We start from the raw sequence: 12,282 nt of genomic DNA, 5'->3' as shown, positions 1-12,282 counted from the left end.
TCTGGGAACCTTCCATGAGGGGACAGAGCAGCCTCCTTCAGAAGCTGCTAATGGTTTGTCTGCGGGCGCTGGGGTTTCCCTGCCCTGGAGGAACACCTCTGCTGGGGGCAGAGTGGGAGACGGCCTTTTTCATCACCTTTCCAGCCTCTCTAGCAGATGAGCATCCTGAAGCCCCCATTATGGGGGTCGTTATGATGTAGTGAAGGGCCCCAGATTTTCGGCTCCCATGCTTCCCTGGGAATGAGGCAGCAGGTGGGTAAGATATTCTTCCTAGGCTGTGGAAATGAAACCTTCTCTTTCACAAAGTTAGTGGCAAACGTAAAAGCCAGTTGCACCGAGAAACACCTGGTGGATGATTCTACATGGGACCAGTGGAGACTGTGGACCCAGTGCTGGACCAGGTCAGCAGGCCTGGACCAGGCCAACAAGAGGTCCCGGGAGCAAGGTCTCCTCATGGAGGGCAACAGGCTAAGACCCTTCTTAATGTCGGCCCAGCTCACCCTCACTCATCTCTGAGGTGCTGCTGCAGAACCCCTGCCAGCCTAAGAGGATCCACACCTCACCCACAACTAGTCAGGGGGTCACCATGCCCCAGACTGCATTTTACCCACAGCTGTCACCCCCAAACCTCCTACTTCTACTACTGCTTCTACCCTGGGGTTTGCGCCCACCCCAAGTCCCTGCTACCCTCTCCATCATAACGGCCCCTCCGTTAGCCTTTCAACAATGAGGAAACTGGGGCACAGGGAGGGAGAGAGCGAACTGTACATCCGGTTGCTTCCTGTGTCTTAGGTCAGATGGAAAGCAGTGTTCCATTAGTAAAGAAGAATCAAGCCCACCACCCTCCAGGCCTCCCTGCACAGTGTGTTCCCATCTCTCTAACCCCCCCAGAGGAGTGATCAACAAAAGCCAGTGAGGTGACTCAGACCTCAGGCTTGAGGGCCTTTGATGGAGCAGGTGGCCCTGACCTGGCCACTCAATGCCCCCCTTCTGAGCACAAACACACACCTGGGGACCCTGACTATTGCTGTAATTGAAATGCAATCCACGGAAGGGGCTGAGAAATTTCTCATGCAAAATTGTGCTTTTAAATATGGAATCTCTCCCAGGGTGTTACTTTATTATTATAGTAATTTCCTCAGAAGGGCAGGCATCCAATGCTGTTTCTCCACCACCTTTGGAGACATGGAAATCTGATGGAAATATTCAGGTTGCTTAAGTGGCTAATGCAGAAGAAGGAGACATAAAGGGAGCTCTTCCAAGGAATGTGGACTCCTAGAATCCAGGTACAGGGATGTGTTCTAGACTATTGGTGGTGGTGGTGGGGGGTGGGAACAGGTAAGGATCCAGTGTGCTCCCTCCACTGCCCCCAGGATGCATTGGGTGCCCAGGCCCATCTCCTTTAGGGACCTTTGTCCGCAATCATTTCTTCCTTGGGAGAGCAGCCAGGGCAAGAAGAGGAACAAAGATGCTCCCAGTCTTTCTACTAGATTCCTTATCAGAAGCTTCACCACGGTACAGGTCCCTATCCCTGTGTCTGCCTGTGTACAAGATGGGAATAGGGTGGGAGGTGGGAAAGAAGGGGTAGGAAACTGGTGCTTCAGCTGAAGTGTTGGGATTATATGAAACTTTCACTCATCTCTTCTCCCGTGACCATGGAAACATGGAGTCCCCAGTAATCAACGGAGTACCCAACGGCCAGTGGCTCAATCAGCATTAGAATTCTTCCTGCCCATGGATTCAGGTGGATCTGAACCTTTCTTCATGCAAAGCCTACAAAAGTGATGTAGTGAGGTGGAGTGGTTAAGAACACAAACCCCAGAACCTGACCACCTAGGTTCCAGTGCAAGCCTCTCACTAGCTATGTGGCCTTATCAAATTACTCAACCACCCTGTACCTCAGTCTTCTCATCTGAAAAATGGGAGAGGAGGGTTAATAATAATACCTACCTGATAGGGTTGTCTAAAGATTAAGTGAATTAATTTATGTAAAGCACCTAGAACAACACCTAGCGATAAGTGTTAGCTATTATCAGCAGTTCCCAAATATACCGGTGCCAGACTACCTGCATCTGAATCACTGGGGCCCTTTATTAAAAATGAAGATCCCAGGCCATTCAGTAAGTGCAAAGTGGAGTAAGACCTGCCCAGGATTTGTGACCGCAGCCTATTTTAGAACCATTCCCCTGGGCAGAAATTCCAGGAAGCACCTGCAACAGGATTTTCTGGGAGGCCAGAATGCAGACTTTCAGGATCTATCCAGACCTGCTGAACTTTTGTGGGAAGAGTCCAGGAGTCTATAGCAAATTGCCCAGGTGCCATGAGGCTGCCTAAAGCCTAAAAATCCCTACCTGAGATGACTGGCTTCCAAAACTGCCTCCACCCTTTGCCCACGCTGGAAACCCTACGCTCCTGAACCTTAGGGTTTCTAAGAACTCCTGAGGATTAGCTAAGATGATTGTTTTAGTTTAATAATATGAATGCATCTTTGACTTTAATAGCATCTTTATTTTAAAACCAGTACAGGGATATCCTCATAACGTACGTTACCTGTCCAACTTCTAAGGCTGGAATGGGTGAGCATCTCCAGCTACTGGCAGCTCTGCTTTGCCAACCCAGAAGGTTCTGGCCAGGGCTGGGTCCTAACTCTGTAGCTGTCTACACTGCCAAAACTTTTCTCAAGCAATGGCCCAGGGTTGCGTTACCTTTCCTCGCCAGCATTCCACTCACTGGCTTCGGGGTCCCTCCACAAACACTGAGTAATGGTAACTGTTTCATAACGCACAGAAAATATAATCAACTAATGGATAGAAGTCTCACAAATTTACTTTTCTCTCCCAGACATTTTTTTCAATCTTTGGCGCCTGCTACCGCTTGCCGGCTCATGCACGCTCATGGATACCCAAAACAGAGGCACATGTAGCAAATGAATATTAACAGAAAATGCAGAAACTGCCAATTACCACCTGGCCTGGTGGCCTGTTGTAGGCACACAGGCTGAGGTTGGGGTTTTTCGCCACAAACTGTGAACGGTGAGATTCAGTGCCCTTGCATGTCAAGGTGGGGTACCCCAAGAAGGGGTGCAGTAACTCAAGGGTGTATGTATTCATACATCAGCAATTCCTTCGAGAACTCACTATTTGTTAAGCCCTACCACCAAATCAAACGTGTGCACGTACAAGGGTGGCAAGCCCAGGATTTCACTCTGGGCCACATCAAAGAGCGGTTCTCCGGGGAGTGCTCTGGTCAGCGAGCGTGGAACATGGAGGCCACCTGCAAGTCTGTGGTCATTCGTGGACGCCCGCGGGTACTCGGGCTGGGAGGATGCTATGAGCTGTCAGTGATTCCAGGGCACTGCCTCCCAGAAGGGCCAACACGCTTAGCCCAGGAATACACCACTCGGAGGGAGAAGTGTCTGCAGCCAGCCCAACATCAGAAGCACCTCAAGAGAAGCCCAGGTCTCCAGACCCCGACGCAAAGGGTATGGGCCAAAGGGCAGCTCAGAGAATGCAGCCCGCAGACACCAGCAGCCCGTTCTCAACAAGTTCTCAGGCCCAGGGTGAAAAGACATGGACTTGAAGAGGCAGTTGTTTTTCCGGAGACAGAGAAAAGAGCCCTGGTTCTGTGTATAGAAGCCCAGAGTATGTCAGCATCCCTGTCTCCCAGCCTGCCTGCTCCCCTCTGAAAATAGCATTTAAAAGCCCATGCCTCTGCCCTGCATGCCATCTCTCTCCCCACACAGCAGAGCGGGCTGTAAGTGGGGAGGGAAGGAAGGAGGGAAGGGGCCGTCTCCTTCAGTGTGGGCCTCTCACTCTCCAGGTCAGCCAGCCCCTTCCCTCCTTCCACCCAGGCAGAGGATCTCCTAGGGCTCCACCTGCTCCTGGCTAAGTGTCCCCATCACCTGGCCCACGGCTGCCGTTATCCCTTTGTCCCTGCCCTGGCCTGGGCTGAGGACCTGACTGCTCTTGGAGCTGCTTGCCCTGGGTGACAAGGGCCCACTGAAATTCCAACAGAGACCCACGAGAGAAAGAAGACAGACAGACACAAAAGTGGCCAAACCAGCAAGGGGAGGCGCCGCCTGGCCACGGCAGTGGGAGAGGGATCTGCTCTCTGTGTAGGCAGCTCATTGATCCACTTTTCTGATAATTATTCCTCACTCATCGCAAACCGAATGACGCTGGCCCCAGCCCAGCCAGCCCGGCGGGAAGGCAGCTCCGCGTGTGAGGAGGAGAAAATGAGCCTGCCTGTGTTCATCGGGGAGAGGAAGGAGTGAATGGTGTGGACTATCCCTGTGCACTGAGCAGGGACGCCAGGGCTGCTTTAATATTCTGCTGAACGTGGCATTTCTTTTAACCCTTACTGGAGAGACAGACGTTCAGCCCAGAAAGCCGGGCTCTTCTGGCCAGGCTAACGGTAAAGTTTCCTAGCTGCGAGGAGGGAAAGACTCCAGACGACCTGGGTGACAGGACCGGTACGCGCGGCTGGGCGCCGGCACCACGGCACCCTCCTTGGGGCCTCTCCAGCCCAGCAGATAGGGAGGGCTAGCCAAGAGGGGATCTAGGGCAGAAACCGCACGCCGCCAGACGCCCAGTGAGTTCCCACACATTTGCTCTCCAATTTCGCTCGAATGCATGTGCCCTCCTTCAACGATGGAGACCCAACGCCGAGACCAGGCTCCCCAAGTAGGCACCTATCTGCTCTCGGAGACCGAGCCGCTGACCCTCCAAGGGGCGCGAAGATCGGCGGGCAGCACGCGCCGCCCCAGCGTTAGAAAGTCTGTGGCCTCGCCCATTGCAAATGCCCGCTCTCCCAGGTCTTCCCGACTGGTTTGGAGGTGTGCCTCGCCTGGCTTGTGCTAATTCAACCGCTCCCGCGCTTGCCTCTCAATAAGCCAAATCCGAGCATCCCTTCTGCGGGGTGTTGACCGCGCTCCCCAACGTTCCAGTCCCTGCACGTTCCCAAAAGCAACCCCCTCGGCACAAAGACCCAGCAGCCAGAAAGGAGCGGCAGGCGGAGGGCAGACAAAAAGCCACCTTCAGAAAAGCAAAAGCGAGCTTTCTAGGCATTAATCGCCGCACCCCCGCGCCGCCACCAGAACGAACGCGGGATATGGTGGTCTTCGCTACCGGGCCGGGTAATCTTAGCCCCGCCTCGGGGCCACAAGGCCCCAGCTTCGCTTCGAGAAGGGCAGCACTTTCCGGAGGGGTCGGGGCGCTGAACCACGGGGTTTGGGGCCGGGCGGAGGGTTCCGCTGGGCAACCAGTAGCAGTTGGACGAGGACCTGGGCGGCCCAGCGGAGCGAGCTCCCAGCTCGGAAGGCGGCGCGGGCGCCGGGGTCTGCGTGCGGAGTCCCTCGGTGGAGTTTCACCCACGCCGGACACCGGGGCTGCGGGGCTGAGGCGCGTATCTCCCCCCAGAATTGCTTCCATCCCGACACTAAACTCCGCTCTAGGCCGGCTGCGTTTCGGGAGGGGGCTGCGGCCGCCGCTCGGCTTCGAGGAATGGGGCGGGGGAAGGGGGCGGGAGGCGGGAGAGGGGCAGGGATTTCCCACAGGGATTCGCGGGCGCCGCCGAGCGCGGGTCTCCCTGCTGCGCCAGGCGCTGTGCCCGCGGAGCGCGCTTTCCGGGCCACGGCGGCAGAGGCACAGCCAAGGCTGAAGTAGCAGGGAGAGCGTCGCTGCGCGTCGGCTACCTTCCCAGGCCGGAGGGATACTGGGCGAGTTTCGTCAGGACTGATCACCCACCCCACCCCACCCCACCCCCGTTTTCAGGAGCAAGAGGCGACAAAGGTGTCCACCTCGCCCCGACTGACCCGGGAAAGATGCAGCCCGCAGGCTTCGGTACCACCAGCTGTCCCCCGAGGGTCGGGCCAATGAACTCAGCCCCTCTCATTCGGCAGCCACTTGCGAGGTACCGGGGCAGAGCTTCTCCGGTCCCGGCGCGCAGCGCTAGCCCGCCGGGCCGAGTCCTGGAGCCCGCGGATCCCGAGCGGAGGAAAAGGAGAGGTGGCGCGCGGCTGCCTAAGAGCATCCGTGCCCGGGATAGGAAGCGAGCAGACTGACGCCCGCACTCCAGGAGCCGGACCGCCCGAGGCGCCCCTTCTTCCCCAACGCCCGTCTCCGCCGGAGCTAAGGAGCCTGCACCGCAATGCAGCGGGCTCCGTGCTCTCTGAGCCGAGCTGCGGGAGACCGGGGCTGCTAAGGAGCGCCCGGGCGCGGGAGCCAGAGGGCTCCGCGAACCAGCTGCGGGCGCCGAGAGCCAGCCGGGGGCGCGCGGGTGGGTGCCGCCCCAGCCCCGCGCTCGGCCGCGGCCGATGCTCCCCAACAACCTGGCCCTCGGGTCGCGGGATGCAGGCGACGCGTAACAGCCACAGAAGCCCCGGGGATACAGCCGCCAACTTGCTCCGCGGTGGGTACGTTACCTTCCATCGCGGCCACTGCGGATGCCAGGAGGAGCAGCAGCAGGCAGTCCAGGGCCATCGCCGGCCGGCGGTCCCCAGGCCGAGCCCGAGCCGAGGCGGCCGCGGGGGGAGGGCACCGCGTCTCGGGGTGCCGCTGCGCTCCCCGCCGGTGGCTTCTCCGTATCCTTTCGCGCTCTGGCCGGGACCGGACTCCCCGGAGCGCGATGTGGGCGTGGGCGGGATTGTGCGCGCGTGGGGCGGTGCGGGCGCGCGTGGGTGTGGGTGTGCATGTGTGTGTGTGTGTTTATGGGAGAGGTGGGTGTGTGCGTGCGTGTGTGTGAGAGAGCGGGCGAGGGAGTGCGAGCCGGGGACAGCGCGCGAGTGCGTGTTCGTCCTGGTGTCACATTGCGAGCTACAGCCGAGCCTACTGGAGGACTGAGCCGGCCAGACTGATGGGGGAGGGTGCGGGATCCCCCACCATCAGCTCTCTCCCCACCCCTAACACCTCCTGTCCAATCAAGGAATCAAACCTGCAAAATTCCCCCGTCCAATCAGGCGCGAGCACCTCCTTACACTGGCATTGTTAGTTTAAGAAAAACTTTTGCTTGCAAGGCTGTGCGGGAGGGCTCGGAAGGCGCTAGGAGGGGTCCGGGCTCCCCCTGGTGGTGCTCTCAGAGAACCGCACCGGCCGGCCCCAGCTCTCCATGCCCTAACCTAGGGGGCCTAAGGAAGGGGCCGACAAAGACCCTTCCCCTTACAGCCCCCCAGGACTAGGTGAACTATAGATAATCAAGTTTGTCTTCTTTCATCTTCTCAGCGAGACTACCCTGACTACTCTATTTAGTGCAGCCCCCATGGCACACCCTATCCCTCCTGTCCATAGCACTTCACCTAACACACTGTGGGTTTTACTAATCAATTTTGTTTACTGTGGGTCTCTCCTTACCAGAACGGGATTCGTGTGCGCGTTGTTCACTACGGAATGGCCAGCGCCTAGAACAATGACTGGCCCGTCGAAGGCGATGACATGTGTCTGTTGACTGAATGAATGAGGTTCAGAGAATGTGGGGGCGGTAGCCCCAGAGTGCAGGGCACTGGATATGCTTCCTGTTCAGCTCCCTGCTGCTCTTGTCCCCCAGAAGTCTCTGGCTGCCTTTAGTTTTCACTTCCCCACGTGTCCTGTGAACATCCACCGAGGGCCCCGACCCCAGAGGATAGGTCAGGCGGGAAGGACCAGTGGTCACACAGCCCCTTAGAGGGGCAGAATGCAATAGGACCAGCGAGAGCTCTGCAAGGTGGCAGGCGGCGGAAGGCACCAAAACTGTGGGGGAGGGGCTGGAAGGACTTGCAGAGGCAGCAACAGGAGGACAGGGCATTGGAGGCAGGAGCGATTCTCCCCGGCTCAGCACCCCCAGCTCTGCTTTCTTTTCCTGTCTCTAGGGATAGCCGGAGCGTTCAAGATCTGCCTTGAGGCTGTAAAGCTATGCTGGAGAAATGTCCTCATCCCATCACCCCCACCTCAGACCTGATGATGGTCTGGTCCTACAGGGTCAGGGAGGACCTATTAGGTCAACCCCCCAACAGTCGCCTCTTCCCCACCAAGCCTTTCACAGATTTGTCAATGACTTAACTGTGGGCAGATGTGATGACCCCTCCCATGCTCTACGTCCTCCTCTTCCAGCTTTGCCAAATCAGCTTCCCACCCTGAATGTTTAGTCTCTCCTTTGCTGGGACTGCCCCCCCCCCCTCAGTCATAGCCAGACTCCTCTCCCCATCCTGACACTGTTTTGCTTCCCCCACTCCGACTCAGGCTGCCTCCCTCCCCACTACCTTCCATCCCACCCTGCCTCGGCACCAGCCTTCACTCCCTCATCCTCCTCCTTAACAGCGTGCCAGCTGCCCTCTGTCCTGCCTCACCCCACCAAGTACATCCCAACATCTCTGGAGCCATCACCCCGGGAATGACCCACTCCCAGTTACCCATAGTCCTCCTAAGCCCTCAGCACCCTTGACATCAGGGAGCTCTTGCCTTGCCTCAGTTTCCATGGTGCCCGCTCTCCTCCTACCTATCTTAGCACTTCTTACTGTTCCCTTTTCAACTCTTGCTGGGTCCATGGACAATCCCTCAGCAGCTTCACCTGCTCTTCTGCCTTCAGCCCTCCCCCCATGGATGGATAGATGGATGAGTCTCAGACTCCTTTCTGTCCTTTGCTACATCACAGTCTTTTTTTTTTTTTTAAGAAATATTGCTTTATTTGAAAAACTTACTTCTAAATTACTTTTTTAAAATATTTTAAAAAGTCATAAAGAGCACCCAAGAAGAAAATATATACAGTTTCCATAGGAATAAGGACCAAATAATGGGGTTGATAATTGTCCCAAATTATATTTCCTAAAGGAAAAAAATGTAATATTTAACCTTCTTTTTTTGAGGCAGTGTAAGTAAACTACACACATCATAAATAAAATTTTCTTACTTTACAAGGAGGAAGGACTGGGGTCTTGTTTTTGATGTATATTGAATACAAAACACAAAATCCACTGTATGAACATCACAGTCTTTTGAGAGGTACCTTAGGCAGAGTCCCCTGTGCCACAGCTTGCTTCTGATGCCCTTGGCCCATGCCCGTGAGCCTGTCCCAGTGCCAGCCCGCTGCTTTGGTCACCCAGCTTCCATCCCCTCCCCTCTCCAATCCTTCTGCACTCTGCTGGCAAACCAACGCTCCTCAAGCCAAGCTTGATCTTATCTCTTCCCAGCACAGAAACCTAATGGCTCCTCATTGTCTGCCAAAGAAAGACCAACCACTTTAGCGTGGCATCCAGATTCCTCTACAAGCTCCCTGGAACATGCCTTCTCAACCCAGACTTTGCCCCTCTGGTCTGGGCTGCTCAGCCAGCTTGATCCCCTCACCATCCCCACACCCAACCCAGGCTCTCCTTCCCTTGCACCTGGCTAGCTATGCACTCACCCATTTATTCCACAAGTATTTATTGGGTACCTGCTATGAGCCAGGCAGGGCTTGCTCGAGGCTGGGGAGACGCAGACACAGACCCTGCTCTGAGGGAGCTTACGGTGTAGTGGAGAAGGATGACAATAAAGAGGAAATAGGTGTCAGGTGATGGGAAGGACTGGAAAATAAGCAAGGTTAACAGCTAAAGGGTGACGGTGGGTAGTGAGACACGAGGGGAATGACTTCTGTTTATTGCGCACCTGCTGCATACAAGCACTGCACCAGATGTTTTCATGCAAACTGAAATGAAATGAATTGAATTTCTTGCCCTCAACTTCTACCCAAAGCCCACCTCTCCCAGGAAGCCTTGGTGTCCCTTAACTGGTCCCTCTCACCCACAGTCTTGTGTTACAGCTCCTTGTGTGGGTACAGAGCAGCAGTTCCAGACTTGGCTGAAGGTATTATCCAACTGGGACACCACAATTACAGGGGTCCCAAGTACTCTGCCAGGGTCTCTGAACCTGTGCCAGGAAAATTACACAAGAATCACCCACTTAATATCTTCTGACCCCCAAGGCTCACGAGGATTTTAAGTTGGTAGGGATGTGGTAGGGCCACAGGTGTGTTTTATAGTCCTCACGCCAGTGGATTCTGCTGCACACTGAGGCTCGGGAGCCACTGCCTAGGAGTTTCAAACTGTTCTCTGAGGTCCTCTCAGGGGACATGCAGATAGGGAAGTGGTCAGTGGATGGGGCTGCAGACCTCACCTCTGTTCCGTCAGCTTTTCATTTACTCGGCATCTATTGACTATATCAGGTTTTATTTGAAGGAAGCATTCTGTGGCAAGAAGAGAAGGAGGTAGGGGAAAAATTAGAGGGTTTAGAGGAGAGAGTTGGATTGGGGTGGGGAAGGGGCACAACAGTTTGAAAAGGTATGAGGGAACGGCACTGATGACTTTTAGCACATGCTGGTGGCTCAGGTAAGAATAACATCAGTTTAGGGCTTTTGTTAATTTCTCTAATAACCCAGGGGATTGACTTATCCTGAGCAAGTTAAATATTAATTTAGCCGTGCAGCAGATTGATCTCTCTCTTGCAATGATTTATGCTCTGTAAATATCCCTGAAAGCACCATTGGTTTGGGATTCCAAGCCTGGGTGCCCATTTTCCCCAAAGCAACTCCTTGGCTGTTTTTTCTTCTCTCTGAAGTCAAATGCTCACTTATTTTCTTGATTAATCACCCAGCTATTTGATATCACTAAATCACTCCTTCAAAGTGACAGATGCTTACCTCCAAGCCAGCAGCTGAGGGCCCTCAGGCACCCAAGGGTGACTTGGCCCTTTTGCTAAGGCTCAGAGGCCCTTCTGGCTGGAAGGTTTTGGGGCAGCTAACCAGGTCACCCCCACCTCTAAACAGTTTTGTGTCTAAAAGATTGAAAAGCATTTCTAGTGAAAGCAATTGCGCAGCTTCCATTCTACACATTATGAAGCTACTCTATTAGAAAGTTCCTGCTCACCGCTAACCTGCATCCTTTTTGTTGTAGTTTAAGCCTGTTTTCTTCATTCTACTTAGTAATGGGAGCATAGACAAATAGTAACCACCCTGAGGATGATCATATGGGTGTCTTGTACCTGAGATATTAAGTTGCTTTCTTATCCCATCTTTTTCTTTCTAAGCATTATTTAACTGCTTAAATGAAAGGTTTAGTCATACACTCCATGACCCAAGCTACCTTTAATTAGATTCTTAAGCTGCAAGACACATTTTCATCAGTTCTTTTTGGAGAGGCAGGTGGATCATTTATGAGTTATTTAAAACATTTTAACAATGGATAATAGACAAATAACAAAAGCTTCCTCTCCCTCTTTTGTTCTTTCAATGTTTATTGGTCAGGAATTCAGTGTTGGTTGCCTGCAAAGTACTGGGGACCCAGTGATGTCTGTGACCCAAACCCTCCCTTTAAGGATCTCAGGGTCTCCTTGGGAAGACAGACACTGAAATGCATTGTGGGACTTTCTGTACATAATGGCCTCTGGCTAGAGGCTTCTAACAAAGCCTCTCCCTATTTCTCAGGAAAACACCCCAGCAAATACAGACAAATATGAAGACTCAGAGTAACAAGGTGAATAAACACTGACAGACAACCTAATTGCCAGGATGTGGAAGGAACTGACAATCCTTATAAGGCAGATGAAGCTGGATGGAGAAAAACCTATCAAACACATGTATGACATATGCCAAGTTCTCTTCCATAAAGAGAACTTGCTTTAAAGAAATAGGAAGATACATGGTAATTCCCACTCTGTCAATACCTGACTCAGACACGCAGGATCTCTACTAACCAGAGAATGGAGTAAATATCCATCACCATTATTGCTTCAACTCTGAACCAAATGAAGAACAGTTTCCCCAGGTCACCTTCCTCCCTTCCCCAAGGTCTTCTTATACCCAGAAGAGCCTGAAAATGAGCAAGACAACTGGACCGATGATGGGCTGATGGAGACACAAGGCATTCTGGAGGGGAAGAAAGATCAAGAGGCTGGGGCAGATATGGTGATAATTGTGGGAGCAGTACAACTGCAGAGTGTAGTTTTTCCTGTGACACATCAGGTCAGAGCACCAGAGAATCAACATGGTAGTTGGAGAAAGATGCCACCTCAGTGGAGCAGATATACTAGATGAAGCCTACACTGGCTGGTCCTCCAGCTGTAGGTCTAAAAAGATGATTCAGCTATCAAGCAAGCAGGAAGATGGGGGCCCAAGGCCAATCCACTCCTCCTGCCTAGCATAAAACAGGACTATGAGTCCCTCCCTTCTCAAGAAGGAGTGAAAAGGGGTCAAGAGAGTCCAGGGACTTGTTAGAAATACTGCAAGACAAAGAGCAGGGACAGTACCTCCAAGACTCAGAGGGGGAACATCCCTTTAAAAATG

The 12,282-nt window shown here is 53.7% G+C and overlaps 1 protein-coding gene across 2 annotated transcripts in view; it reads right to left on the bottom strand.

The window, feature by feature from the left end:
- EPHB1 (EPH receptor B1) overlaps nt 1-6,853 on the bottom strand; it is a 428,957-nt gene extending 422,104 nt beyond the window's left edge. The window contains exon 1 of one of the 2 annotated variants that reach the window (XM_036851877.1): nt 6,422-6,853. In XM_036851877.1, coding sequence (XP_036707772.1) covers nt 6,422-6,479 — 58 coding nt within the window. In that variant the 5' untranslated portion in view covers nt 6,480-6,853. The remainder of the gene's footprint in view (nt 1-6,421) is intronic. The other variant, XM_036851878.1, reaches the window with a different exon arrangement.
- Nucleotides 6,854-12,282: the final 5,429 nt, after the last annotated feature.

The sequence above is a fragment of the Balaenoptera musculus genome, chromosome 4 (assembly GCF_009873245.2).
Source record: "Balaenoptera musculus isolate JJ_BM4_2016_0621 chromosome 4, mBalMus1.pri.v3, whole genome shotgun sequence".
Classification (NCBI taxonomy): Eukaryota; Metazoa; Chordata; class Mammalia; order Artiodactyla; family Balaenopteridae; genus Balaenoptera; species Balaenoptera musculus.
This window is presented reverse-complemented; position numbering and strand designations above follow the sequence as displayed.